At 35.9% G+C, this 20,527-nt stretch overlaps 2 protein-coding genes across 2 annotated transcripts; one reads left to right on the top strand and one right to left on the bottom strand.

Moving 5' to 3' along the window:
* Positions 1-1,749: 1,749 nt before the first annotated feature.
* Positions 1,750-2,820, top strand: LOC115965226. Its single transcript, XM_031084400.1, has 2 exons — positions 1,750-2,210; positions 2,328-2,820. Exons 1-2 carry the CDS (start codon positions 1,750-1,752, stop codon positions 2,818-2,820), a joined length of 954 nt encoding a protein of 317 aa, XP_030940260.1.
* Positions 2,821-8,743: 5,923 nt separating this feature from the next.
* Positions 8,744-19,403, bottom strand: LOC115965225 (putative disease resistance RPP13-like protein 1). The gene is made up of 11 exons (XM_031084399.1): positions 19,098-19,403; positions 16,475-18,991; positions 15,955-15,970; positions 14,874-15,888; positions 14,030-14,126; positions 13,013-13,107; positions 12,567-12,651; positions 12,334-12,443; positions 11,407-11,457; positions 9,709-9,911; positions 8,744-8,953 (listed from the first exon to the last, which is right to left on the bottom strand). Exons 1-5 carry the CDS (start codon positions 19,401-19,403, stop codon positions 14,096-14,098), a joined length of 3,885 nt encoding a protein of 1,294 aa, XP_030940259.1. The 3' UTR covers positions 8,744-8,953; positions 9,709-9,911; positions 11,407-11,457; positions 12,334-12,443; positions 12,567-12,651; positions 13,013-13,107; positions 14,030-14,095.
* Between the last annotated feature and the right edge of the window lie 1,124 nt (positions 19,404-20,527).

Genomic DNA, 20,527 nt, shown 5'->3' with positions numbered 1-20,527 from the left:
CCCAACAGCTCTCCCCTACCCTCTGCTTATCTCCTTCTCCTCATCTTTTATTATGGAAAACTCAAATATACTTCTCAGTACCAAGAAATTGTCCAATCTAGGACTAAGATTAGAGCTCCCTCCAAACCAAGACTCATCTAATTCCCCCCACCTTAAGCTCATCAGCAAGCTTATAACCACGAAATCCATTACTACCATCAATTGTCAAGGAGGTAGTAATCAAAGCTTGGAACCCAACGTACCCCCTTAAAGTTAAGTGAATCAACAAGAATGTATTCATGTTTGTATTCCAACACGAAGCCAACCTCTACAAGGCTTTCAATCGACGGCCTTGGTCCATCAAAGGCAGCCATCTCATTCTCAAGAAGTGGAACTTGGAGTTATCCTATAAAGAGGTAGATTCTCCCCGACCACATTCTAGGTCTAGGTTCATGGCCTTCCTTCCCTATGGCCTTCTGCCGATAATCTTAGGAGGATTGGGGAAAGCCTAGGCTTTGTCCTTGATATCAAATCCGCTGGCAATTCCAACATTGCATGGAGGAGATACTCAAAGGTCTAGATCAACATTCCTACCTCCTAACCTCTCATCCCTAGCATTTTTCTACCTCGAGCTAACCGAGTAGACCTTTGAATCAGTTTGAAGTACGAGATGCTCACCGATGGTTGCTATAACTGCGGCATTATCGGACATGAGGAGAGACTTTGCCAAGATGACCATTTCTGGTTAAACAACCCTTTTGGTATCCCATTTAAGGCAGCAGGTCTATGGCTTTGTACTGACAATGATGAATCCCCCCCATGCATCCTCAATACGGGTTCTAATGGCGGTGGCACGGCCGACCCATCCATCACCTCAAAGAGGAAAGCCGGTTCACATGAGACAGCCACATCATTAGCAAGTATAGGCCCCACTCCAAACATTAAACCCACTACAAATATTTTTTGTACCACTACTATAGTACCGCACCAACTAGCACTAGGTGTGCTCATTAATACGACAGACAACATGGACTCATTAGCTGCACCCACACCCCACAACGACATTGTCCCCATTCCAATCGACCTGTTCGTTACTCATGTACTAGAGCCTCTGAGTCATGTGGTGCCCTATCCAGTAAGCCCCAATCGTAATCCATAAACAAGCCAAAAAGATGAGCATACAGATATACCCACAATCCCATCCAACCAAGCCCTGCATCCAAAAAGCCTAACCCACTCCATTAAGCCTAATCCCTCAAAGGCGAACCCACATCTAACATCAACCTTCCCTATACCCATCACCAATCTGAAAACACCCATATCCTCAAACACTTCAATCCCTATCTCTAGTTTAGACTCCAACTGCCCCCCCCCCCCCAAAAGGAAAATTACCAAGAAAGAGATTAAGCACTTTGCAAAGAGACTCAAAAAGACCGCTGATAGCCCAGAATACTTCATACTATCAACAAGAGAGGAGCTACCCCTCGGTCCTTCCAAGATTTAGGGCCAACTTCTAAAAAGCAGAGCAAGAAGACTCAAAAACCAAGCAAATCAATTCTCCCTTTCCCCATCATCAAGTCATGAATCAGCTGCTAGATCAACGGCGGAGGAGGTGGGCTTTATCATGCCTCCAATGGCGCCATGAAAATCTTTGGATGGAACTGCCGTGGTATTTGCAACGCCGTGACAGTTCGAGCCCTTAAGGCTTAAATAAAAAGTTCAAAACCCGATTTCATCTTTCTTTACGAAACGAAAGCTTCCAAAGAATGCATGGATCAGGTGATGAACTCCCTCAATTTCTCTTTCAATTTCGTTGTAGATGCCAAAAGATTAGCCAGAGGCCTTTGTTTAATGTGGAAAGCTGGTTCTGCAGTTAAGCTTGTTGATTTTAATAAAGATTTGATTGCTGTAAATATTTCGGATACTGCTTGTGCATGGAATTTAGTGGGCTTTTATAGCCCCCTTTATGCAGTCAAGAAAAGGAAGGCATGGGAAAATCTGGCTGCCTTCTTTCGATGCCCGTGGCTTTGTTTGGGTGACTTCAACTACACCTTCAATGATGATGAATCAAATGGATGCAAGAAAGGGAGACACTCCTTCAACAACTTCCTCCAAGAGCTCATGTTTAATACAAGCACCATAGATTTAGGTTTTTCTAGTAATCAGTACACATGGGCCAAAGGAAAATGGGGGCAATGCGGCTATAAAGAAGAGGCTGAACAGAGCTATCTGTAGTATTTTGTGGAGACTTACCTACCCTAAAGCTAGTGTCTATCATCTCGAAGCAATTTAATTGGATCACGCTCCCATTCTGTTTGTCTCAAACCCGACTGAGCCTTTACACATAGGCCATTTCATTTTGAAGTGGCATGGATTAGAGACCCAGGGTGTTATGATATAATTAACAATGCTTGGAACCAAGACTCCTTTGGCACTGATTTCACAAGGCTCTGTCAGAAGCAGGAAGCCACGAGAAGGGCTCTTCGCACATGGAATAGGAAGGTGTTTGGCCACTGCCAGGATAGAATTAGCACGCTTCTTAGCAAAATCAAAGAAATCCAAATTAAAGAGGGCTCTGATCACAATGAAATAGTGGAAGCTAGTCTCCAAGCAAAATTGGCAGAATGGACCAGGAGTGAGGTTTTGTGGTGGCAAAAATCAAGGGAATTGTGGCTTCAATATGGTGAGAGGAACACTAAGTTTTTCCACCTTTCCACAATCATCCAAAGATGTAGGAACAGTATAGATAACATCAAAAATAATAATGGGGACTGGATCTCATATGCCAAGCTTATTAGGAAGTATTTCCATGATGAGTTCAAAGAGCTGTTGACGGAATAAGAGGTCTCATTTCCATCCAACTTGGAAAACCTCATTCCACATGCCATCACTGAGTCAAAAAACACCCTCCTATCTGCTATACCCACCCCTGAGCAAATCAAGGATACACTTTTTAATATGAAGGATCAAAAGGCACCCGATCCAGATGGGTTCCTTACCTAAGGAGATAAACAGCTCACTTATAGTGCTTATCCCCAAGACGCAATGTCCCACCACCATTAACAACTTCAGACCTATAAGCCTCTGCCACATTGTTTACAAGGTCATTTCCAAGCTTCTAGTTTCTAAATTAAGACCTCTTCTCCATAAGCTCATTTCCCCAACTTAATCAGCTTTCATCCCCGAAAGGTGGATAACAGAGAATCAAGTGATTATGCAAAAGGTGCTGCATAGTTTCAAGAATAGAAAGATCAAACCTGGCACCATGGCCATAAAGCTAGACCTTTAAAAGGCCTATGATAGAATGAACTGGAGCTTCCTTAAAGAGGTGTTGCTGAGATTCGAGTTTAATGAGACATTCACCTCTTGGATTATGGCCTGTGTGACCACAGTATCATTTAAAGTCTTGATTAATGGAGGAAAATCTGATCAGTTCAAGCTCGGCAGAGGTGTAAGATAGGGTGATCCACTATCATCATACCTGTTCATTCTAGCTCAGGAGGTTCTACCCAGACTTCTTGATCGGGAATTCCATCTCAAAAAAATTATTGGAGTTAAAGCCAATTTAAATGGGCCAGCCATCACACACGTCATGTACGCCGACGACATAGTGCTTTTCTCTAAGGCAACAAGGATGGAAGCCAAGGCCATCAATGAATGTCTCGACATATACTGCAAGTGGTTAGGCCAATGCATTAATAGGAGCAAATCTGACATATATTTTTCCAAGCATACTCCAAGGCAGACAACAAGAGGCATTAAACAAATATTCCATATGAAAGGCCTTAAGGACTCCATTTACCTAGGAGCACCTATGTTTCTGTCCAGATCTCCCTCCAAAGATTTCAGCTATCTACAAAACAAGCTTGAAGCTAGGCTATCGGGTTGGAGAAGCAGGACCCTTTCATGGGCAGATAGGAGTACATTGATTTCATCAGTGGCCCAAAATCTCCCCAACTACACCATGTCCTCAATCAAGGTTCCTAGCAGCATTTGTGACAAGTTGGATGTATTAACAAGGCATTTTTGGTGGAAACCAATCAACCAAGATGGCAAATTCTTGGCTTTAAAATCATGGGACAAGCTTTGCTATCCCAAAGCTAAAGGTGGGCTGGGTTTTAAAAAAGTGGTTGTATTCAATAATGCCCTCCTCGTTAAGTTGGCCTGGATGATTGCGTCAAAGCATGACAGTCTTTGCATGTCGCTTTTAAAAGCTAAATACAAAGTTAAACAAGGTTGGTTATATGCAAACAGGCCGAAAATCTACTCTCCAATATGGAAGGCCATTGAGGATACCAAAAGCATTATAGTAAAGGGCGCTTGCTACCAATTAGGTGATGGCTCCTTTATCAATGTATGGAATGACCCATAGGTTCCGTGGCTCCAAAATTTCAAACCTAAACTGAGATTGGATCCCATAATAGAAACCCCCTTAATGGAATCACAATTGATTGATCATGACTTGCATACGTGGAATACAAATTTGGTAAACCACATTTTTTATGCCCAATTTGCTCAAGCTGTCCTTTCCATAGCTATCCCAACTAGAAATCGACCTGATACACTCATCTGGATACCCGATCCTAAAGGTAAGTTCTTTGTCAGGTCTGCATATTGCATCTCCACTTCCCACATCCACACAAACCCGAGTCCTAACATCTAGTGGATGAAGCTTTAGAAGATCAAGGCCCCAAAACGCATTAAAATGCTCCTATGGAGAATTAGAACCAATGCACTAACTACATATGAAAATTTAATGAGAAGGTCGGTCATCCAAAACCTGGGATGTGTGTTATGCAGCCAAGCTCTAAAATCCTCCACCCATCTGTTCATAAACTGCCCATTTGCTAGAGGAATCTGGTTTGCTAGCTATTGGGGATTTAAGCCAGAGGAGCATGCTATTTTATCATGTGAAGAACTGATTAACATACTGCTTGACCCCCTCTTGGCCCCTGATCATCTTGAGAAGCATTAGAGCATTCCTTTAAATATGGCATTCATTCTGGATGAAATCTGGAACATAAGAAACCAAGTCATATTCTCTAGCATCCCTTCCAACCCAGTGGAGTCCATAAGGAATATTAATCAAAGGTTGACTGAGTTCAAGGTGCTGTGATCCCCACCATGTCCTCTAGAGAGCCTTCATCCTACACTATGCTGAAGTTGGCAACCTCCCTTCCCTAGTTGGATCAAGTTGAATGTGGATGCTGCCATCAATTCAACTTCCATCGCTTTAGCAGTTGTTGCTAGAAACGATAGAGGAGAGGTGGTTAAGGTTTGGGCCAAGACACATTACTTATGCTCTACACTCCAAGCCAAAGCATCCGCCATCTTTTGGTCTGTTCAGTTAGCTAAAGCTGAAGGATGGCACCAGATTGTCATTGAAGGAAATTCCAAGATATGCTTGGATTCACTCAACACCCCTCCATCCACCCTCATTGGGAGATTAGTGCTATTATTAGTAATATCCTTCTTCTATTAGAATCTTTTAGGTCTTGTCTGTTTTCTTGGGTCAAGAGAGATTGTAATGCAGCCGCTCATGTTGTTGCAAAGCTCTCCATCAATAGTGTTCAGTCCTTTTGTTTCAATAAACACAACCTACCAGTTGTCCTCTTGCATGCTTGTAAGGTAGACTGCGATGTTCATTTTTCTTTGAATATATAATATTGACGATTATCAAAAAAAAAAAAAAAAAAAATCCCATGGGGTCACACCTTGCTCTTAACTCTTTTCCCAACCATATGATATGAGTTAACATACAACAAAATGAGTACTGAACACCAAACAAATCACATTCCATCCATAGTACAATCTGAATGTGTGCAATTTACAAATTTATACCATATTATGAGGCACAATAACATTGATACAAACATAAACTTATAACTCAACCAAGTCATTTTCATGTTCATAGGACCCATTATAAATTATAATAGAAATACAAAGTTAATACAAGAAAGAACCAAAACCCAGCAGAAAAAAATCACATCTTTTAAACAAAATCGGCATACCCATTTGACAAAACCATCTTAAAAACCCAAAAAAAAGAAAAAAAAAGTTTTTGGATGGTACTAGTAGAATCCTTGTGTACGAGTTAACTCTTTGACTTTCATCTCTTTTCTCCATCCTCCTCAGTTTCGAACCATGAATCCTAGCGTTTTTGGACAAAACGGTCCGTATGATTGATGGCAAGTTTCGAAACGGTATGAAGGCCGTGGCTTATGTGTGACCCGGTAAACATGAGAGTGGAAGGGATTGGATTGCATTGTAACCAAAGCCCAAATTGAGAAACTGCTCTTTCTCCCCATTGGCTATCTATCAATTTGTCATGTCAAATTCATTGTCCATAATCCATAATCCATACCCAAGTGAAGTACACACCCCAAGCAGGGATTTTTTTTGGTGGTCGATTTAGCTGAATCCAAGCCCTTGACCCTTTTATCCAAACAAGTTATTTTTTTGGATCCTTATTCTTATTATCCTTCTTCAATTCTCAAACCAAAAAAAAAAGGAAAAAGATTAGACTTCAATTCTCATTTATTAAATGCAAATAATGCTTCTCAGTTGGATTACAAATAAACTGATATTGATAAAATATGCTAACCTATAATTCGAATTCAAAAAGGGGGAAAAAAATCTGAAAAACTAACTGCTAAACTTTTCCTAGAGAAAAATCTAGTCAAGAAATCAGCTATAAAGTTTGAGAAAAAGATTTATGAATCAGCTATAAATATTATCATGATCCATATGTACATGGGTGTGTATGTCTACTTCTAGAGTATAAAAAACCATCAAAGATCTTTTTCCATTTTTGCATCTTGTATATAGTGCCATGAGATTTAAGTGTTTTTTTTTTCATGCCTCATTTCAGTCAGATTATCTACAAATAATAAGTCGGAAGATGCATGTAGTGCAAGCTCTTTCTCAGAAACCTACAAGCAATAAGAATAAGTCCCCATATGCAGGTAATTAAAAACAAAAATCAATGAACTGATAAAGAAAGAAGGAATGAAATGAGGGCAAAGTATGTGTCCTTATTCAGATGGAAATGGAACAAAGTCACAAACCATGATGATTCCCACTAGATTCACTTCACCAAGAAGCATGCATTATGATAACACAAAGAGTTCAGTTGCCTACATCATGGCAGCCAAAAGTTCTAATGATCCTTTTATAAGTTTATCTTTCAAACGCAAACAAAATGATAACTCATAATTCAAATGGAGGCACGGAGGGGTGACATTGAAGTGAAGTTTCCTCTTGCATTTGGTTGAAAAATATTTTCTATACCACATATGCATCGAGATAGCCAATTAACTCAACACAGAATTATTTCCTTTTTCCCTCTTTGTACAAATTTAATGGATATTTCAGATAAATTAGCAAAGCACAATAACAATTATAAATAAAAAAATTTAGCAACAATCCATAATCAAGACACCAAATTTTTTCGTGGAAAACCTTTCAATGAGAAGAGAAAAACCACAGGACCTAGTCTAGTAAAATCTTCCACTATAAAATATGGGTTTACAACAATCTTCTCTAGAACAAATGCCAGCTACCGTGACAACAAAAACATGCAGTTCTTGGATTACAGCAAATATTTATCACACTAAAATACCAACAGTAAAAAGAAGAAAAGATCCCACCACGTGGGCTTTAGCTCCAAGCAAACGGAGAGGAATTTCAAGTAACACCAATCACCAATCAACACAAAGCTCTCTTCATTAAGAAATTCCATCAAAATTGGAGTTGAATTTGATTTCGGCTTGAAAGTATCTGGTTTTGTAGAAAATTTCTCTAAAATTTTCTTGTCTCATACACAGCAACTTTAGTACTACAAAATTTTCAACGAAGATAGCACAACTGTAACAAGCAGATCAGAATTGAATATTAATAAAGAATATGAAAACATAAGTGGATGTGATAATTCAAATGAAATCCTAAAAACTTAATTTCTGAGAAATATTTGATATACAAAAAGAAATCCAACCATCATGGAAGAACCACAATAAAATAGAGCTAAAATTTGAAGATACACAAAGCTATGCAGTAAAATATGTTATATGAATATGAATGAATGATTTGACATAAAACTCTTTGGATATCATTAACCCAGGAATAAGCTGAGTAGAGAACAAATCATGAATAGTTAGTCAACTTCAAAGCGAAACAACTAACAAGAGGTTTGAGAGAACATGCCAGTTTTAAATGATTTTGACCTTAGAACAGGATGTATCAAAGGTTTATCTTAATCAAAGGAACATGGAAATCATAGACCCTTTTGTGCTAAACTACATGACCTCTGATTGGGACAATGAAAGATCATTGTTATTTGTTAACGCAATGAGCCAGTTACAACATAAGTAGATATTGTGGCTTCTTGCAAATGTATAGCTCATGTATGAATGATAGGTTCTCCAGTTACTGTAGAAGATATTCTCACTATTTGGTTATGTGATTTTCAAAAATGTTAGTATAGTGTGTTCAAGTAGATGAAGAGGAGATAAAAGATTTGGCCATCCACATATATAATAGCCTATTTTTCACTATTGACATGTAGTTGACTAGAGAGAAGACAGATTCTTTTACTTTTCCTTCTATATTACAAGAGAATTTCTCCCAAGTGCGAGATTTTAATTGTGTTGTTTTTGGTAAAGTAAAAGAACTAGTTTATGTAGGATGCTTAAACCATGATGGCATGATTGGAATTACCTTCGAGACGCTTCAAAGAGGGACTGGTAGGAGTTTTTAGTATTGTCACCATATCTTTGCATGCAGTCAAGTAGAGCCATTGTCATAGTGTATTTATGCCATCAGATATATGTTGGTTTTGTTGCTCCTTTTATCTCCTATAGCAGAGAAAGTTAAGACAGACGAATGATACTCAAGCATTGACTTACGGATTCTTGCATGGTTCTGGAATACATGCATTTGTGCACATAAGCATATATCTGAACTTTATAGCTGTTTCCTGGATGCAATTAGCAGGCATATTGAGTCCTCAAATAAACATATGCAGCAGATGTGATAGCTAGTGGTGGATATATAGAGAGACTGAGAAAGCATAAGGTTCTAGCTTTTCATTTTTAAAATAAAATCAAAATATGACAAAAGCATGTACAAAATGCTGTTTCTTAATATTTGATAAGAGCCATTATTATTAGAAAACTAACAAGTCAAAACATTATAGTGAAGACAATGCAAAAGTAACAAGTAGACCTGAATTTCCTATGTAAAATAAAACCAAAAAACCTTGAGGGAATAGTTTGAAACAAAAATTTGAAGCTAATATGCTATGCAGCAGAAAATGTTGCAGCAAAAAACAAGTTTGACACAAAAATTGAAGGGAAACTTCTTTAAAATAAGTGGATAAGAAATATGGTAAATTAATTGTAAAAAGAACTAGTTTATTCCAAAATGAAATGCTGGGAAAAAAAAAAAAGGACCTTTGAGAGGAAATACGAATTTAAGATTATTTTGAGCTTAAAATAGGAATCAGATGTTTATCCGGATATTTGGGACCACTCTGTGCTGAGGTGCATGACTACTCTAATTGGGATATGAGGGATGACCAAAATCTATATATAGTATACTGTATACAAACAAAAAATTTACTAATAATAATATATGAAATGGAAAGAAGGAAAAAGAATCAAAAGGAATCATATTAGGTTTTGTTAGAAGAGAGAAATCAAATGAAAAGAAGAATAGATTCCTACAACTCACAAATTTCAATGAAACAAATAGATTGGAAATTTGGAAACAATTCAAGCTTTAGTTCTTCATTTAGCTTTTCATGGAAAGGGAATGCACCACCTGCTTTGCTGGTAGGTAGTAGCACTCTTGTTCCTAAACTTTGGTTCTTGAAGAGATAAAAAGTTACCCCGGCACCAAACAATCGAGAAGCATCCTTGACATTGGAAAAGTATCTGCTGATAAAAAAGAAATTACTGGTGACAGTTACATGAAAAGAATTGTCAAGTGCTGGTAATTATGGGTTACAGCATAATCAAATATAAATTAAACAAAATAGAGGTAGAATAGAATAAAAATAAGTTTATTCTATTTCTTTAATAATATTAAATAATTAGTTTATTTCTCTGTTTCTCAAAAAAAAATATATGGAAAAAGAGATTGTCCAGAGCATATAAAAAATAAATACATTATCAAATATTATATTCAATCATTGATATCATATGATATATTAATAGTAATCCTAATTACCTAGTCTCTGCATCAGTTCTGAAGAAGCTCAACAATTGTTACTACTCTTAATTCCTACATTTTGTAATGACTTGATCTGAGCATGCATGTACAATAAAATAAACAAAAAAGGTGGCTCTTTTGGTTATATCAGAGGCTATATATAAAATTGGATCTATATTGTGGTAGACATCAAATTATTTAAACCATTTATTTAGACAAGATAATATAAAACCAATAGCATGAGAGACATGTTACCAAAATAAAATATATGCATGAAAGAAATGACTCTATTTATTTGCAAACAGATAGATGCAACAAGAGGAGGAGAGCTAAATTTTGGGAATTCGGAAGAGTAGGATAAAGAAAAGAAGCAATAGTAAAGAAACTTATTGTTAATTTTTAAAACCAGTGCAGACATTAATTTTATGTGGTTAGAAAGAAGTAATTATGACTCCAATTTGCTAAAACAATATATATATTTTGATATATATATAAAGAAATTGCAGTTGCATTCAAATTTGATGGCTTGACTGGTATTTGACTCTTTAAATTACTTAAACAACAGCAGTAATTTTACCGTTACATATATGTAATTGTATTGACTTGACTAGTGTTTTCAGTAGAATTATTCATGTGAAACGAAAGTTTGTAATGGTCGATCCAAGTGTTTTCCTTTATTCTCTCCCTCTATAATAGCTAAATGCCGACAAGTGTGAAACTTTGCTAAGTTTTTTTCCCTCTCTCAATTATTAAAACAAGCAGCCACCAATTTACCACTTTGCAGAAAGAAGATGGTTATTTATTTTTGGAAAATTCTTCTTTTACATTGTGTGGTACAACATTGTAAACACACAAAAAAGTGACAAATGTTGTACACATTTGCAAAAGGTGGTAAATACTAAATATTGTACACTTTTTTACAAATGTGTATAACATTTGCTACTTTTTGTGTGTTACACATTGCAAATATAATGTAAGAATATAAAGGTCCTTTATTTTTTATTTGTATTTCTAAAATTGGGTTCCAGACTTGAAAGTTGAAAATTATGATATGTGGACAACTGGACATCAGAACTTAGTGAATGCCATAGTCGTTGAGCCTAACATGTTACACGCCTATCATTTTTGGATTCTATAAGGTTATATTCATTCCTATCTTGAAAATTTTAGAAGATTTCCAACTATAATTAATATGGCAGCCTGCAAGGACTCTGTTACCATAAACGTCTACCAGTATGATCTTCCCATTTGCCAGCCAAAAAGGAATTCCTGTACAAACATAACAGATTTTAACCGTGGGTCAAAACATAGGAAACCATAGTTAGTAAAGTACGCATACTATATCGCATATCGTATGTGTGTGTATATATATATTTTAAATAAAACTCCCATTTGCCATAAAAATAAAAAATACTCTAAAAAATACAAGTTTTTTATACTTAAACATATTGAACACGGACTAAATGTTTTCTGTATCATATTTGTACAAAAATCTTGAAATTAAACATATTAAACACGTACCTTATATTATAATCTTGAAAATTTTTTTATCTAATATTTGTATCCAGTCAAAGTAAGGAACCATGGCATAACCTCCTATTTGCCAATAGAAATGTTGATATTTGTCTATAATTTGAATTATTAGATTTTATTTCCATATAATAAACAAAAAATAACACCATTTGAAATTGATAATTGTAGGGAAAAAAATAACGATTTTTGTCCCACCCCACCTCTTCTAGAACTTGATAATTGTTGGCAAACAAGTAATGAACTTGTGATGCTCTCAGAGGAATTCGAATGTTTCAAATGAAGAAAGTTTCCAAACCCACCCATAAATACTTCACTCCTCTCTCGACTCTCACCTACCAAGCTAAAGATAGGGTTGTGCAACTGAGAAAAGATTCCTTCACATGAGTGTTCATTTGTATTGTCCTTGTTTTAAAACTTCTTACTTTTTTAAGAACAAAGTTTGTGTTGTTAATTTCACTTTTTAATTTTCTGTTTTGGCAGTGGTTTGAACCTGATAAATGCAATATTCAATGCTATCTCCTTTGGTTGAGTTAATAAACTATTTTTTCAACCATAAAAAAAAAAAAAAAGTCAATAGCATAGAGACATGTCAAAGAGGCAAAGAGAACTTACTAAATTAGGAGTAGCTTGCAGCTAGGTAGATGCAGTCAATGTTGGGAAGAATAAGAGAAAGAGAATTGAAAAAGTACTAGTCTGCGATCAGTAGATTAACAGCAGTGGATCTAAAACCAACAATGAAAAGAGGAACAATATATTCATATCTAAATAAAAAATGAAAAAGATAAAAATAAATTATAAAATAGGAACAAAGAAGCAACCAGTCTCAGGATGTAAATGAAACTCACCAGAGATGAGAATGAAAGGGGCACATTATCTCTCTCTCTCTCTCTCTCTCTCTAGAAGAGCTCTGTATTTTCAGTTCTGTTGTTCCTGGCAGCACAAAATTCTTTCATGGTTCATGACTCATGACGGATGGACAAACTACAATTCTTATTTCTTAATTAATCCAACAAATCCACAATTTCTTAACAGTAACTATTCGTTTTAGTCTTTATTTTTTTTGAGACAAATATTCATTTTAGTCTTAATTGCCAGCACGACTGAGAAATTTAGAAATTAGCAAATAAAACCTCCTTCTTAAATCTTAATTTATGTTCACGATGGGATCAAGAGATAAAGACAACGCTCTAAAGACAATCAATGCTTATTCAAAGGTAACTAGTAAAACACCAGTTTGAATTAAATTATATATTCAAATCCCAAAGGGTAAAGAGAAAACATACTTACGTACCTTGGCATCAGTTTTAATCAAGTTGGTTATTTCCCAGACACAAACATCTTCTGAGCTTCATGAGTTAGCCTTCAAATTCTAATTCTGGCAGTGCCCTTCAAAAGGTAAGAAAAAAAAACATATATAGAAATATATTAGAATGATAAAACACCTTCAGTTTTGTCTGAAACTTTATATGAAAGTGAGTTAAACTTTGCTTGCACTAGTAGAACAGGAAATCGCATAACTTCATGGACCAGTGAAAGTGTAAAACTCAACTCTATTTTCCAACAATAAATTCGCCCTTATAAATATAGTAATTATTACCCAGCCCAAATCAACAAAAGCCTGATCCATGAACTATTACAGTATCAGTTCAAGAAACCAGGTAACGCTGAGACCAAGAATGATCATGTGGACTTCAGGCTCTAATAGTCATGAATTGAATCCAATATTTATAATTTCCAAATTTCCAGAATTTTTCAATTTTGAAAAATTAATAGGTAATAATTTGATGAAAGAAAATAGGCTAGTAAACATAAATTTGAAAAGAAGCAAGGCAATTGCTAAAACTCAGAAAAAAAAAAAAATTTAATTACTATACTTTTGGCAACTTTTTAAGTGTTTGTGATAATTTGTAGAGACAAAAATTTAAGTAAATCCAAGCCAAATGGCAGCAATCACAAAAATTTTAATTACATTATGCTTTAAGTGACTTTTCGCAAATGATTGCAGATGATTTCGAATTTTGAAGAAGAAGAGTAGAATTTTTCAAGTGTTGCCTGTCAACTATTTATTTCAAAAGACATTAAACCAAATTGCAACATTTATATATTTCATGAATGGCATCCAATTAAGTATTCATACCAGGAACAATTATGAACCATTGAACTCACCCATTATGAATATAAGAGAATAGAAGAGGAGATAGGGTAGTATGAGTAGACTTACTGAACATTGAACTGAATTGGGTTTGGTAAATGACCAATTATGAAGTAAATTATATACATATAATTCAAATGGTAAGAGAAAGAAAACCTGAAGTGCCTTGGCATCAGTTGTCATCAAGTAAATTAGATGCAAATGTCTTGCCAGCTTCCTGAGTTAGCCATAGAAATCAGAGCAATATGGCCACCTTCAAAAGGTAAAAACCATATATTAGAACCATCAACACCTTCAGTGCTATTTGAAATTTTAATTTAAATTTTGCTTGCACTAGTAGGACCGGGGATCACATAATTTCAAGGTCACTCCAGTAAAACTAAACCCCCCAACCCAAACAGAAAATGAAAAATCAGCAATACCTTCACCTGCCCAATTTCTCATTCTTATGCAACTAAACTCCATTTTCCCACAATAAATTCACCCTCATAAACAGCAATTACAATCCAGTGCAAATCAACAAAATCTACTGTCAAGTTTTAGACAGCCCTAAGTAAAAGAACTGATCCATGAACTCTTACAGTATCAAAATACTGAGCGAAATAATGATTATGTGGACATAAAGAAGGCTCTAATAGTGATGAATTCAATATTCAAAATTTCCCAATGTCCAAAAAAATTCAGATTTGAAAAATTTGCAGAAAGAAATAGGCTAGCAAACAGAAATTCGATGGCAGCAAGACAATAGGTAAAAATAAGAAAAAATTTGAATAGTAGCAAGCCAATTGGTAGCCATTACAAAAATTTTAATTAGACTCTTCTTTTCTCAAATGATTTCATAAATAGAAAAAGAAGAGTTGGATTTTTCAAGTGTTACTAGAGTGGTTGGTGAGATTAATTTTACGCCAAGATCGATTAACCTAATAAATTGTATGAATAAACTTACGAATATAAGAGAATAAAAGAAGAGGAAATAGTAGGGTAGTATGAGCAGACTTACCGATCATTAATGATTTTAACCAATGGAACGTGGCTAATCTTGATCCGCTCATTGTCTTCCAAATTGGGGCAACGATAAATCTCCAGCATTTTCAATTGGGTGAGGCATCGCATGGCTTCCCCGGTGGGCAGATGCACCAGCTTCAAGCAATCCACAATATACAGCTTTTGAAGAGAGGAAAGATTGCCCAACTCATCTGGCAAAGATTCGATTGCTTGAAAAGACTCTATCCACAGAATTTTAAGGGCAATGAAGTATTGAATTTGGTCCAGCGGGAGATCCCGACACCGTGATAGCTTTAGCTTTTGGAGGGAGGGGTGAATGGAGGAAGTAGAAGAAGAAGGCAGACGACGACAATCCCCATTCTCCAAATATTGTAACCCACTGGACCGGACACCTGGCAATGACCTCAGCTCAGGACAATGCCATACTACCAACTTCTGAAGGGAAACACGCAGTGAGTCTGGCAAATCTCTCAGTTTATAACAACTTCTAAGGGTCAACTCCTGAAGGCAAGGAAACACAAACAACACCTCATCTGCGGTTGTCAACTCCTTTGCATCCTTCCACTCTTCTAGCTCACGCAAGCTCTCCAATTTGAGTATTCTCAATGCCGGAAATAATATTGTAGTAGTATTTCTGTAACTCCCATCACTGTAAAAGTAAAACTCACTTCCTATACATCTTACCTTCCCCATTCCTATTATTTCAAGAACCCTAAGACAGGGTAATTGCCCCAGAGTGGGAACTTCTTCACATTCATTACAAAATCTCAAATCGATCTCAATCAAATTGTGATATAGCGAAGACAAACCAACAACCCGCTGGGAGGGGTGAATGGAGGAAGTAGAAGAAGAAGGCAGACGACGACAATCCCCATTCTCCAAATATTGTAACCCACTGGGTGGGTCTTCAATACCACTCCTTATTATGGACCGGACACCTGGCAATGACCTCAGTTCACGACAACCCTCTACTACCAACTTCTGAAAGGAAACGCAGGTGCACAGTGAGTCTGGCAAATCTCTCAGATTAGGACACCCTCTAATAGTCAACTCCTCAAGGCAAGGAAACACCTCATCTGCGGTTGTCAACTCCTTTGCATCCTTCCACTCTTCTAGGGTTTCCATATGAACCAATTTGAGTATTCTCAATGCCGGAAATAATTTTGTAGTAGTATTTCTGTAACTCCCATCACTGTAAAAGTAAAACTCACTTCCTATACATCTTACCTTCCCCATTCCTTCCATTTCAAGAACCCTAAGACAGGGTAATTGCCCCAGAGTGGGAACTTCTTCACATTCCCAACACTTTCTCAAATTGATCTCAATCAAATTGTGATATAGCGAAGACAAACCAACAACCCGCTGGGAGGGGTGAATGGAGGAAGTAGAAGAAGAAGGCAGACGACGACAATCCCCATTCTCCAAATATTGTAACCCACTGGGTGGGTCTTCAATACCACTCCTTATTATGGACCGGACACCTGGCAATGACCTCAGCTTACGACATTCCTGTACTACCAACTTCTGAAGGGAAACGCAGGTGAGCAGTGAGTCTGGCAAATCTCTCAGTTCAGTACAGCAACTTATGGTCAACTCCTCAAGGCAAGGAAACACAAACAACACCTCATCTGCGGTTGTCAACTCCTTTGCATCCTTCCACTCTACTAGGGTTTCCATCTCCACCAATTTGAGTATTCTCAATGCCGGAAATAATGTAGTAGTATTTCTGTAACTCCCATCACTGTAAAAGTAAAACTCACTTCCTATACATCTTACCTCCCCCATTTCTTCCATTTCAAGAACCCTAAGACAGGGTAATTGCCCCAGAGTGGGAACTTCTTCACAATTGGAGCATTCGTATAAAGTGATCTCAATCAAATTGTGATATAGCGAAGACAAACCAACCCATGATGGGAATTTCTTTCCTCCATACCCAAAGATTGTTAATCTTTTCAAATTTGGGTGAGGCTGGAGGCCTTCCAACACCTTTTCATCTTTATCATACATGTCCTCTTCTCTGTCATACATGTCGTCCTCTTCGTCCTCTTTCCAGTATAATCCCAAGTTGGATATTTCCTTTTCTTTTAATTTTGCACTTTTGGCTTCTTCCTCATCTTTCACCTTCTTTAGATTCTTTATTACTATTTCTCCTTTGAGATTCTTTAAAGCTCCCAATTCTGTAATCCGATAACCATCCTCTGAATCCACAGCAAAAAATGACAATGTTTGAAGGCAAGTCAACATACTCATATTTTTAGGCGTATTTATAATTTCACTGCTGTTAAGAAGAATATGTCTTAACTTAATCAAATTGCTTAGGTCCTCTGGAAGCTCTCTTTCGTAGCCTTCAATTATTAAAGTTTGCAAATTGTAGAGTTTGGTGATGGATTTTGGTAATTCTTCAATTTCAGGGTCCAAGATGTGAAGAAGCCTCAAATGTATTATCGGCTCAATTGAATCTGGAAACCCTCTTATACTAACCCCATGTAATTTTAAAACACGTAAGCATTTAAAATTTGATAACATGTTGTTAAAGTCAAAATTTTCTGAAAACAATGAGTGCAATTTTATGAAATCTTCTCTATGATATGAACTTTCTTGTGTTGCTTCATCCGTTGAATCTCTGTCCAAAATCAGAGTTCCATGTTTTGAAATTGAGAGGGCGAAATCATGCACCAAATCATGCATTTTGCAACTAATAATATTACCATAGGCATCCTTTCTAGCATTTTGAAAAAAGGAAGTGGTCAACAAAATATTGAAATACATGTTACCAATATCCTCCATTGCCATATTAGCTTCTTCAACTGGTTCAAGAAACCCTTCAGCCATCCAATACCGAATTATTTTGTCCTTTTTCATGTCATAATCTTTAGGAAAAATTGCACAATATGCAAAACATTGCTTCAAAGATGGTATTGGAAGATTATCAAACCATAACTTTAGCGTTGGAAAGATACCAGCATTATCATCATACAACAAATGCCAAATTTTATCATTTTGTATTGCTAACCATTCGCTTTTATCACATTTAAAGTACATTGCTTCTCCTAAAACTCTTGCAACCAATGGAACCCCTCTACATTTTATAGCAATCTCCCTTCCACTAGCCTCCAAATCAAAAGTTAGTGATTTTCCTTCATCTGCAAATACTCTTTCTTTTAATATAGACCAACAATCACCTTTTGATAATTTTTCCAAGTGATGTGGAGGAAGTGTCCCCATAATCTGTGCTACTTTGTCACTACGCGTTGTCACAATAATGTTAATTCTAGTATTTGAATTAATCCCTACCAAGTGATTCCTTAAAATATCCCATTTATCACAGTCTTCAATCCAAATATCATCCAGTACAAGAAAGTATTTCTTCTTTTCTAAATTAGTCAAGTCTATTTTGAGAGATTCATGAATCTTTCTTGAAATTTCTTCAACATCAAAATTTCCACCAACATGTACCCACGCTAGCACATCAAAGTGTTTCTTTATTTCTCCATGGTTATACAATACCTTTGCTAAAGTTGTCTTTCCAAGACCTACCATACCCACAATAGGAAGAACAGATATAACTTGTTGATTGCTTGAACTAATAAGTTCGTTCACTATCTTTACAACATCAAATTCTCTTCCAATAACTTCTGAATCATTGAGGAATGAATCCTCATTCTTGTCCAACCTAATCTTGATGATTGACTTCAACAACTCTATTCTAAGACCAAAGCCAGCTACATCAGCCACAAGTTTATCCAACGATTGTTTGATGGTCTTAACTTTATTGTGATCGTAGAACGAAAAGCTACATACCTGATCTATCATTTGGCTTTGAGGTTGTACCTTTTGCCGAATGATCTCATAGTCAAATTTGTCTAGCACATTATCAACTTCATAAGCTACATTCCTAAGCTCCATTAACCAGATCCTTACAAACTCATCACTTACTTGCCTCTTTTGATATAACACAACTTTAATCTTGTATAATGAGTAAAAAAGATTTTCCAGCTCCTCCTTAAAACCCCACTTAAAAATGATATCATTTGTGGCAAGTGAAAACGCTTTGGTTACCAGTCTACCCACAACATCATCGAGCACAATTTCATCTATATATTCTTCCTCGCTCTGCAGAAGAGAAATTAGTATGAAATTTTTTTTCGAAGTGTTAAACTAAAAGTGTGGTTTTGTTACAAATAAACAACTATTTGTAGAGTTGGGACTAGATAATGACCTGTGTGACAATTTTTTCCTTTTGAATTGTTGAAATTGAAGTTGAGGGGATTGTACTCCCCTTATCACTACTTGAGATTGAAGCATTTTTAAGTTTTTTGTTAGTCCCTTGAGTTGCTTCATAAGCTTCTTTTTGTACATCTTCAGGCACAAAACCACATATAAGAATATCACACCCTTTAACTCCAGCCAAGTGTGATTTAATCCTTGATGCACCTCCAGGGAATTCACGTTTACAATAGTTACATTTGAAACGACCCTTTAGGTCCTCAGCGTAGTCCCAAAATCGATCTCTCTTTCTTCCCATACTTTTTTCCCTGGTAATAGATACATAAAGAATGCAATATTATAATCAAATATAAATTAAAAAAATTGATGTAGAAAAGAATAAAAATAAGTTTATTCTGTTTCTTTAATGATATTAAATAATTAGTTTATTTCTCTGTTTCTCTAAAAGATATATATATATATATATATATATGTGTGGGTTCCAGTTAGCTCAACTGGTAAAATCTCTGATGGTTGTATAAAAGATCTGGGGGTTCAATCCTCGCCTACACCAAAAACTGATTGGTGTCTTGATCTGATGATAAAGAGCTATCATTATGAGCGGATATCATAAATTGAAACTCTCTCTCAAAAAAAAAAATATATATATATATATATATATATATGGAGAGAGAGAGATTCTTCAAATCATATAAAATATAAATACATTTATCGAACATTATATTCAATCATTGATAACATATGATATAGTAATCCTAGAGGAGCATGCTTTAAACGTTATAGATCCATATTTTTTCTATCTTCTCGATAGTGGTAGACATCAAATTATTTAATTTTTTCTTCTTCTTTTTTATTTGGTGTTAATAATCCATTTATTTAGCCAAGATAATATTAGAGGAGGATTTCAGCAAAGAAGAAGAAAAAAATAGAGTGAGAAAAGAAATTCCTACATTATCAAATATTATATTCAATCAAATGAAAAGAAGAAGAGATTCCTACAACTCACAAATTTCAATGAAACAATTAGATTGGAAATTTGGAACCAATTCAAGCTTTAGTTCTTCATTTAGCTTTTCATGGAAAGGGAATGCACCACCTGCTTTGCTGGTAGGTAGTTGCACTCTTGTTCCTAAACTTCAGTTCTTGAAGAGATAAAAAGTTACCCCGGCACCAAACAATTGTGAAGCATCCTTGACATTGGAAAAGTATCTGCTGATAAAAAAGAAATTACTGGTGACAGTTACGTGAAAACAATTGTCAAGTGCTGCTAACTATGGGTTACAGAAATCATACACATAAAGAACAGAGTATCATAATCAAATATAAATTAAACAAAATAGAGGTAGAATAGAATAAAAATAAGTTTATTCTATTTCTTTAATAATATTAAATAATTAGTTTATTTCTCTGTTTCTCAAAAAA

Source organism: Quercus lobata, chromosome 10 (assembly GCF_001633185.2).
Source record: "Quercus lobata isolate SW786 chromosome 10, ValleyOak3.0 Primary Assembly, whole genome shotgun sequence".
In the NCBI taxonomy this organism is placed as follows: Eukaryota; Viridiplantae; Streptophyta; class Magnoliopsida; order Fagales; family Fagaceae; genus Quercus; species Quercus lobata.
Note: the sequence above shows the minus strand (reverse complement) of the source record. Positions and strands in the feature narration are given on the sequence as shown.

Bases quoted from the DNA above. Each gene is read 5' to 3' on its own strand.
- LOC115965226 (XM_031084400.1), top strand. From the start codon at position 1,750: ATGGATCAGGTGATGAACTCCCTCAATTTCTCTTTCAATTTCGTTGTA. The intron at 2,211-2,327 runs GTAGTATTTTGT...CTTTACACATAG, and splicing joins GAGGCTGAACAGAGCTATCT to GCCATTTCATTTTGAAGTGG.
- LOC115965225 (XM_031084399.1), bottom strand. From the start codon at position 19,403: ATGGGAAGAAAGAGAGATCGATTTTGGGACTACGCTGAGGACCTAAAG. The intron at 18,992-19,097 runs GTCATTATCTAG...TCTCTTCTGCAG, and splicing joins AGGAAAAAATTGTCACACAG to AGCGAGGAAGAATATATAGA. The intron at 14,127-14,873 runs GTAAGTCTGCTC...TACCTTTTGAAG, and splicing joins GTTAAAATCATTAATGATCG to GTGGCCATATTGCTCTGATT.